Source organism: Palaemon carinicauda, chromosome 19 (assembly GCF_036898095.1).
Source record: "Palaemon carinicauda isolate YSFRI2023 chromosome 19, ASM3689809v2, whole genome shotgun sequence".
NCBI classification, from domain to species: domain Eukaryota; kingdom Metazoa; phylum Arthropoda; class Malacostraca; order Decapoda; family Palaemonidae; genus Palaemon; species Palaemon carinicauda.
In genome coordinates, this window is record NC_090743.1 from 112,863,515 (window position 1) to 112,873,251 (window position 9,737).

The following is a 9,737-nucleotide window of genomic DNA, read 5'->3' on the forward strand; positions in this document are numbered from 1 at the left end:
GAAATTGTATAATTTTATTGAATAATGATAACAGAGAAATCGTGAACAGAAGTCACTGAAATGTCTACTGCTATTTATCAGAGGTGAAGAGACGAAGTGACTGGTTAACTCCTTTTGCCATAAAAAGGCTTCTGAAAAGGGCATCCCTTCTCCAAAATAGTTTTGTATTTTATATATAAGATTTTTATCTGTTTATGTTTGTTAGATTTTAGCATTACTATTATCATCATCATTTTTATAATTACTGTTTTTGATGTTTGATATTATTTGTAATTGTGTGCGATTTCTTATGTTATTTTGTATCGTATTAAATGATTCTTTTTTAGCTATAAATAATAACAAAATGGTTTCAGAATGATCTGTAATCATTGTTTGAAACGTAAATTAAGTCAGAGTTTGATATTTTTAATCCCCCTCTTTTTGTTTATGAAAATGAAGAAAAATATACAAATCCTTTCATTCCTCAATAAATTTGCGTCCGGAAGTAATTGGTCTTTGAGAAATTTATCTTCAAAGGTTCATCAAGATGAAAGCTTTGCTTATCATCAGTATACTTTTATTCATTTGCTTATTATAGTCGATCATTTGTTTTTCTCTGTGTTTCAACATAAGAGTTCTTCTGGGCATAGAAAAATGGTCTCTTTCGTTAACAATGGTAGTAATAATGATACTAAACCGATCGGAAAAACCTACATCTTAAGAGGGGCTACATTCGGGGAGTCGCCTAGAGGGTTAACCCTTGCGGGGGGGGGGGTGACCTATGGCGGGGCTAGACTTGAAGCACATAGTCGTGGGCAGAGGAACCGTCTTGGTCGGAGGGTTCTGTGTTGATCTCCGCTGGGGGGGACGCCTCCACCTCCTCCTCGTATCGGCTGTGGAGAGGAAAGGTGAACGAACTATATAGTGAAGCTGTTATAGAGGGACTTGAATTGGTTGATACTAATATCCGAGTAAGAAAGACACAAAATTGGATTATCTTGGAATTCAGGTATAATACACAAGTGGGTAATAGAGTATTCAAGTTGGTAATACAAGTTAATGAGGAGATACGTATGTGGAACACAATGGGAATATGTAAATACTTGTGTGGATAGCTATGCAAGTAGATATGAGTCGATTCCTGAATAAATTGATACACAAGTGGATAACTGAGTAAGTTTACATACGTAGGGGAATACATTGAAGGGTGTACTATTGAAGTAGGAGCATCAAATGTTTATATATATATATATATATATATATATATATATATATATATATATATATATATATATGTGTGTGTGTGTGTGTGTGTGTTTGTGTGTGTGTGTTTGTGTGTGTGTGTGTGTGTGTGAGTGTGTGCGTGTGTGTGTGTGTGCGTGCGTGTATGTTTATGTATCTTTGTATGTATGTCTGTCTAAAGGGAGCGAGGTGGATAGATTAAATAAAAAAACTGCAAAGTTTTAACCGTATGTAAATATAATGACAGAGACATCACATCTTTTATTCAATATGCTAAGATTCATAAACCGATGTAATGTAATTACATGAAGGAACATATTGTGCATACCAGAATTCGTGTGCTTTCTTTTTGCGTATTTCTAATAAGGGATCGTAAGTATTTCATGCCTTATTTTTCCTGTTTAATCTTATTTCGAAATGGACGAGATAGATTTCCTGAAACGTTCATGGACCTTTTGAAGTTATGGATGCAATTAAACTGGAGATGGAAGGAAAAAAGGGAAACGATGATTTTTTTTTTTCATTTTACATGAGAATGATCAAAGGCATTTTTCCCTTCCCTGACATTCGATTTTTGTTTATTTCATTAAATGAAAAATACTTTCATTATTACGCTTTTCGTCCGTGTTTCATAAATGCGAGTATTTCTGGTAGCTTTTGTTTATGAATGAATAGTTAATGTCATGGATTTTTGGGAAAGGATTTTTATGAATGAAAGATTGATGTTATATTTTCAAATATTTTATTTTTTAAATGAAGGGATCCTTATTTATAGGCAGTTTTTTGGTCCTCATGGCCATTTGTTCATGTGTTGTATATTTTATATATATGTTGTATATCCATTTTCATACATATCTTTAATGCTTATGTTCGTATTCAAAATTCTATCCAAAATAGGCCATATAGACTGCTTACCATAACTAAAGAGTCTCTTCTACCCTTAGCAAGAGGAAAGAAGTCGCTGAACAACTACAGTGCAGTAGTTAAGCCCCTTGATAGGAAGAATTGTTTGGTAATCTCAGTGTTGTCAGGTCTATGAGGACAGAGGAGAATGTGAGAGGAATAGGGCAAACTATTCTGTGTATGTGTAGGCAAAAAAAAGAGCAATAACGAGAGGGATCCAATGTAGTACTGGCTAGTTAAAGGATCCAGTAACTCTCTTAGCAGTAGTATCTCGACGGGTGGCTGTTGGCCTGGCCAACCTACCACCTCTAAATTGAGATTATCAAGAGCGAAAAGTTTCCTGCCAACAAGTAATGATTGATTATTCATCCTGAATGAAACATTATGAAGGAAGTCAGCTGAATAAAACAATATCTCTTGAAACGTGAGTGAAGTTTTCAGGTATAAACTTAGTTGGGTAATGCGATAGGAAACATTAGCTCGTGTTCGACATACTATTGGGGGTAAACGGTAATTGATAGTTAAATTGGAGTAGTGCCTTACAGAAATAATTATTTATTGCTTTTATATACTGTAATTTTGTTAATATTAGACACCACAAGACGTAGTAAAATAGGGAACAGCATAGATAATAAAGCTAATTATCAATAGATTTTTTTATATCGAAGGTAATTTTTATTTGGTTTATTTAATTCACATAAAAGACATGGGAGGTAAGAACTTAGTGCGTGTGTGGGCTTCTGATTTACTTAGCAATGAAATGTCTTTAACCGATGGTCGCTCTAGCAGGTCTGGTCAGGAATGGATCGGGTGTTTACTGAGAGAAGAAAGAAAGTGAACAAAATTCTTTTCATGTCATTTGAGACTTCAAAATTGGTGTTACGAAAAGGGAATTGTTTGTGGATGGTCATTACCTGTCGTAGGAATCCTCCCTGGCTTCTAGTAAGGCCTCCTTGGCTTCTAGTTTCTTCTTGTAGACGAGCAGCAGATGCAAGAAGCCCAGGCTTATCAACATCCCACCTGTTGAGACACAAGAAAACAATAATGATACTTTTGTTTTATTTTTTCCGCTTTGGGATTTGTTTTTAATAAAGACAAAGAGGATGGTTTCACATTTAGCTTAAGAATGAATAGATAAAGGGAAAAGTGACAATTCTATAGCTTTGAAAAAGAAGGTAGAGTTAAATATAAATAGGGGAAACGGACTATCATCATCTAATATATATATATATATATATATATATATATATATTTATATATATAAATTATACATATATATATATATATATATAATATATATATATATATATATATATATATATATATATATATATATATATATATATATATATATATAGTCTTGTTAAATACCGATGCGTATATGAATATATAATGCCTAGTATTTGAAGGCGAACTTATTATTATTATTATTATTATTATTATTATTATTATTATTATTATTATTATCCGAAATATCTCACTACACTCAAGGCCGAAATCAAGGAAACTGGAAGTGAGTGTCGACATAAGAATAGTTTTCACCACGTGTAAATTCGGTCACCTTTTTGTGGTTAAAATTCCGTAGTCTGCCCAACCTCCTCCTCCTATATCTAGGTAACTCTCTCTCTCTCTCTCTCTCTCTCTCTCTCTCTCTCTCTCTCTCTCTCTCTCTCTCTCTCAATGAATAAATATCCACGTTTTGTGAATACACTCCAATGACCCCCCCCCCCCTCTTGATTCGACACTTCGAACCTTTTAGAATATTTGAATATTTGAAAAACTCTGCTGTTTAATTCTTGCTGACTTATTCGCTGCCCCTCAATCCCCTTCCTTGGTTAGAGGAAATAGAGGTACACTCAACAAGAATAGCATATATATAAACACCTCTGTATATCTTCAGAAGTTTTATTATATAACCAAGAAGTAACCTGTATGTTCAACTATTTATATCATAATCGTATTTCAAATGTTACATTTAGTTTATAATTACGCTATTTGTGGATCTCTTGCAGTATGCTCATCTCTCTCTCTCTCTCTCTCTCTCTCTCTCTCTCTCTCTCTCTCTCTCTCTCTCTCTCTCTCACCACAAAACCAGATCGTATTAATATGCAAATAACTCGTTTGGTTTTTAAACAAGTCTTAAAACCCTTTCGTTTTAATCTTTTGAATTCCGATATGTTTTATTCCTTTGACGTTGGAATGACCTTCTTAAGGACACAAATTTATGATGAGGTTTTATTCTATGGTAGAATATCCTCTGGTTTTTTCTGTGTGTATATGAAAGAGAGAGAGAGAGAGAGAGAGAGAGAGAGAGAGAGAGAGAGAGAGAGAGAGAGAGAGAGAGAGAGAGAGTATTGGTTATAGACAGTTGCAATCACGATTTATGATCGATAAAACAGTCAATATATATATATATATATATATATATATATATGTATATATATATATATGTGTGTGTGTATATATATATATGTGTGTGTGTATATATATATATATATATATATATATATATATATATATATATATATATAATTGTATACATATATATGTATATATATACTCTATATATATAATATTCGTACATATATGTATATATAATATACATATATATATATATATATATATATATATATATATAATAATAATAATAATAATAATGATAATAATAATAATAATAATAATAATAATAATAATAATAATAAATTAGAAGAATTGATAGGATGAGCAAAGTGGGAATGTGTAGAACAAGTGAAAAGTTTGTTGTAGTTGAAGAGATGGGTCAGCGTATTTTGAGGTGGTTTGGTCAAGTGGAAAGAATGGATAAAAATAAGGCCGATAGATGGCGTGAGAAACTCATTGTTATGGGTCACATGGTCTCAAAAGTGTGCAGACTTCTGATGAGAATTATGTGGTAACTATGTATTGATATTTTATGGGGTCTACTGCACAGCGCGTTCATCCAAGATTCAAAATCTGAAGGAGGAATATGGCAGTGGCTTTATTCCTGCTATGCTCAAAGGCGGTGACGCCAGAATTTCAACTTTAAAGAAGTCTCTTTTGGGTGAAGTTGCTTTTTTTTTTTTTTTTTTTTTTTTTTTTTTTTTTTTTTTTTTTTTTTTGTATGCCACGAGAGTTTGCGTTTGCTGTTTTGTTTCCTTACTTTCATGTGGGAATTCGTTCCTATGTTATTGTAGTCTTGATACTCCGCATTGTAAATATTTTGAGTATACTTTACTGTATATTAACACAGAACAATATGGATAAAAACCAAACAGGACATACCGTATGAGTATTGCACATTTGCACAACCCTACACATAACCATTCATCACCCTAATCATCATCATATTCTAAAGCAACTGAAATTGTTTAAGGAGTCGTTAGCAGTTTGCTTTTCTTAACGACCTTTGTTGGTCGTTCTTTCCGAGAGGAAACCTCTGCCAAATACTGGCCCCCTCTCGAAATACGATGGTAATTTGGCTCTTTGGGTATAATAAGGGATGGTGCAGTGTGGAAGAATCTCTCTCTCTCTCTCTCTCTCTCTCTCTCCTTCCTGTATCTTCAAGAAATCCATTGAAAGCAAATGAAAACATCATATCCCATTTTACTTTCGTATGAAGAATTAAATTTATAAAATTCATCTCAAGGGTTTTTTCATCTTGCTTTTATGAAATAAACTATTTATAGTGTAGACTGTTTTTTTATACTTGAAATAAATGTTAAAATTTCTTTGGGCAAACCATGAAAATAATTGAATAATTTGCTAATTATTGTATTCCCCAAAATGCACTTCCAGCATCATGGTAGCCTCCCCTCCCCCCCACCTCACACATTTCCCCCTAACGTTTTTCTACCTCAATTGAGGATGAACATGTCCTGGACATGTGAGTCATTCCTACTTTGTTGAATCCTCGCCCAGGTATTTCCATGGGACCAGTCATGAGTTCCTCCTCGGTCCCAGCGATTGGCCAATTGCCACAAATTCAATACATACATATGCAATCCATCCCTGAGTTTACATATTTCGGTGTGATAGATGTTTTGAAAGGACAGGGCGTCTCGTCCACATGTTGACATGACCACCTTCTTAGCTATGATTTAAAGTATTTTTTGAATCTCCTTACGAGTGATACATTTTGACTTTAATTCGTGTTAGAATACTAAGAGGTTGAAATGTAATAATATAGTCTTAACAAATAAAGTGACTTTATAGACACAGTCTGAGCTGCCATAGGTGGAGGTTGAAAGTTTTGTATAATCCATGAGAACTACATATTCTTGTAGGGGGGAACTCCTGCTAAGTTTTCCACCAGGAAATCCTGTCCTCCTTTAGGATCAACATGAAATCCTTATTAGTATGATTACCCTGTTAGCCTTCTTCAAAGGGCTTTTCCCACTTAAAATCTTTGCTGATCATCTTCCTATTTATAGATTAGGTGATCCCAGTCTCTAATGTATCTGTGGCGATGCCAGATACGTAAGCTAATCAATCATTAATGAATACATCCTGATCTACAACTCTATGATGATATATAACATTAACTATCAATGCTGATTTTTCTTTTTAGTCTCATTATATTGCCAAACCACGTTAGCCGAGATTCATTCAAGTAAAACGTAGTTTGTCTTTAAAAAATGTAAAATAGAATAAGACAAATGTTCATACTAAATGTTTTCCTTATTATAATTTTGCTTTTTGATTTTATCTGTTATAAAGGATATTAGATGGAGATGGTTTGGGCATATTTTTTGCACTCCCCCAAGAGAGAATGGTTCATCAAATTTTCATCTGGGCTCGACCAAAAGGCACTACAACAGTTGGCAGGCCCCAGGTCTACATGGCTGAGGACTATGAAACGTGAAGTAGGAGATGATGAATGGAAAAGTATTAATTTAAAAGCTCAAGATGGAGATGACTGGCGAAATCTAACCGGGACCCTTTGCGTCAATAGACGTAGAAGGAGATGATGATGATGATGATGATGATGATGAGGATGAAGGATATTTAGTTGTTAAAGAAATTTAATTTTTTCTTTTTTCTTTGATTATTGTACTTTTATCTTTTGTTTATTTTATTCTCAATTACTCTACGTCTATCTTTGTGTATCTACGCAAGAAAGTCTTAATATAACGCCTAGCTCATCCATACCAAGGCCAATATAGAGCCTTGATCCATACCATGTAGATATCAGGAAATTTCTCTTTCAAGGCGCGAAATACTTCTTGATGATATATCAGTGTATTTCAAAGCACTAAATGAGTTTGGGGTTTTCAAGATAAGTCGATTTTGGTAACTCAAAACTCAAGTCATAGGTTCCTTTTCCGTAGAATGTATAGTAGTAGTAGTAGTAGTAGTAGTAGTCTCACGCTATTCATCGAATTTATTTCAGAATTTATTGATGCCTTTCCATCCTCTATATTAATTTCCAATAGCAATGTAATACTTGTACTAACTCTTTCAAGTCTTGTTTCCTTTAGCCCTTAAACAATGAAATGTTCTGAATTTGTTGAGCTCCCTCCCCCTCCCTATCCCTCCCTCTCCCTTTCATTCCTTAACTGGATACCCCTTCCCTTCCTTCAATGTCTGCCATCCCTCTCTTGGATTTCATTCTGTAAAACCACCTGAATGTCCTTCCATCCAATTTGAATAGCCCCCCCCCCGTTCCCCTCCCCTGTGAAACTTACGGGAATTTATTCAGTAATCAATAGAAACTCTCTCTCTCTCTCTCTCTCTCTCTCTCTCTCTCTCTCTCTCTCTCTCTCTCTCTCTCTCTCTCTCTCTCTCAGGGGCTTTATTGACATCTGGGATTAAATGAACTTTGTTTGTATTTTCACGTCAAGGTTCAAAAGGTTAATTTGGCATTGCTTTGAATGGGTCTGTTTTTGTCTAGTGGATGCGTTCCCTACGCTTTTGTTCTGCATTGCGTCGTTTGGTGTGCAGTGGACATTGAAGTTTCTTTTTGTAGATTAGTAGCAGAGGTTTTTTTTCTGTCACACAAAGCAGATTTAATCACATTTTTACTCATTGCTGAAATCAGTGAAATAAATTATTGACAGGAGTTTTGTGTTTGGAACTCCGTAAACACATTAGCCGATTTTTATATACTTTGGAAACATTGTGAGGTTTATTTTTATATATATTAAGATGATATAAAGTAAAGATTATTTAGCGTCCGTTTATGCAGTATTTATTTACTGACTTGAGTATGCACATATGCAAATAGGACTATTACCCATATTGCAACATGGAGAACATATTGAGCTATTTAACAAGGGGCTTCTACTGTCCTTTTCCTAGGATAACTATTTTCACTATCGGACTACTTTTTACAATCCTTGGGTAATAAGTTGTGGGTGAACATGGAAATGCTGAATTTATTGTTATTTTTGATAGGTTTAAAATACGAGTATTTTATAGTAGTGAACTTGATGCATTTCAAAAATTATCATTTTACTGACATGGCCCTCCCCTGTAGTTTTGTCATTCCAGAGGGCATGGGCATTAGAGGGTCATTAGTGTGCCCGCTGGTATGTCTTCGCATTTGGGTATTTCATATTTGTCTTAGACATTATTGATCGTGTGTGATTTTGGGTGACAGTTTATTGACTAATAAATCCTTTGGCTTTTTCTCCCTTGTTGAATAACATCATCCGAAACTGTGGAAAGTTCCAGTCCCCTGTCCCACCTCCTACCCTATATTCTCAAGTTTTTCCTTTCATCCCTCTCTATCCCTAAACTCCTTTCCCCCAAGTTCCCCTCGTAACCCCTTTGCCTCTTCAATATTTGAATTGGACCTCTACGTATACAGTATCCCCTCAGGAAGGTCTGTCGACCACCGCTTTGGACTGACGTCCTTGGAAAATCTTTTGCAGAAGTCCTTTGCGTCCTCTGAACGTGTGGAAACCTAATTCTCCTTCCCGGACATTCTCTTTTAGTCATTTGAAACATTTTCTCATTGCCTTAGGGAATGGTGACAAAGTTACCTGACTTGTCCTTTTCATTCCGAGGCAAAAGCTGCTCGGAGGAACGTTACATATTTTTCATCGCATACCTCGGGTGCATTTCCGCATGAGTGACGGCTCTGTGTTGAGATTACCAAAATGTTTTTTTTATTATTATTATTCAAAAGTCATAGGACAGTAAACAGTAATTTGAAAAAATAAATATTTAAAAAAAAAACTTTTATTCATTTTTTTCCGATATGGCTACGTAGACAAGGAAAGCTGTTAAGGCATATAACACAGGCTTCAAGAATTAATATATATATATATATATATATATATATATATATATATATATATATATGTATGTATGTATGTATATATATATATGTATGTATGTATTTATATTTATATATATATATATATATATATATATATATATATATATATATATATATATATATGTATATGTATGTAATGTGTGTATATATGTATATGTAATATGCACATATACACACACACATATATATATATATATATATATATATATATATATATATATATATATATGTTTGTATGTATGTATATATATATATATATGTATGTATGTATTTATATTTATATATATATATATATATATATATATATATATATATGTATATGTATGTAATG

General features: G+C 33.6%; 1 protein-coding gene across 1 annotated transcript in view; it reads right to left on the minus strand.

Annotated features, from left to right (window-relative positions):
• Positions 1-746: 746 nt before the first annotated feature.
• The window catches only part of LOC137659235 (uncharacterized), a 31,059-nt gene continuing 22,068 nt past the window's right edge, over positions 747-9,737 (minus strand). The window contains exons 3-4 of the mRNA XM_068394269.1: positions 3,039-3,144; positions 747-872 (exon numbers count right to left, since the gene is read on the minus strand). Coding sequence (XP_068250370.1) covers positions 770-872; positions 3,039-3,144 — 209 coding nt within the window. The 3' untranslated portion in view covers positions 747-769. The remainder of the gene's footprint in view (positions 873-3,038; positions 3,145-9,737) is intronic.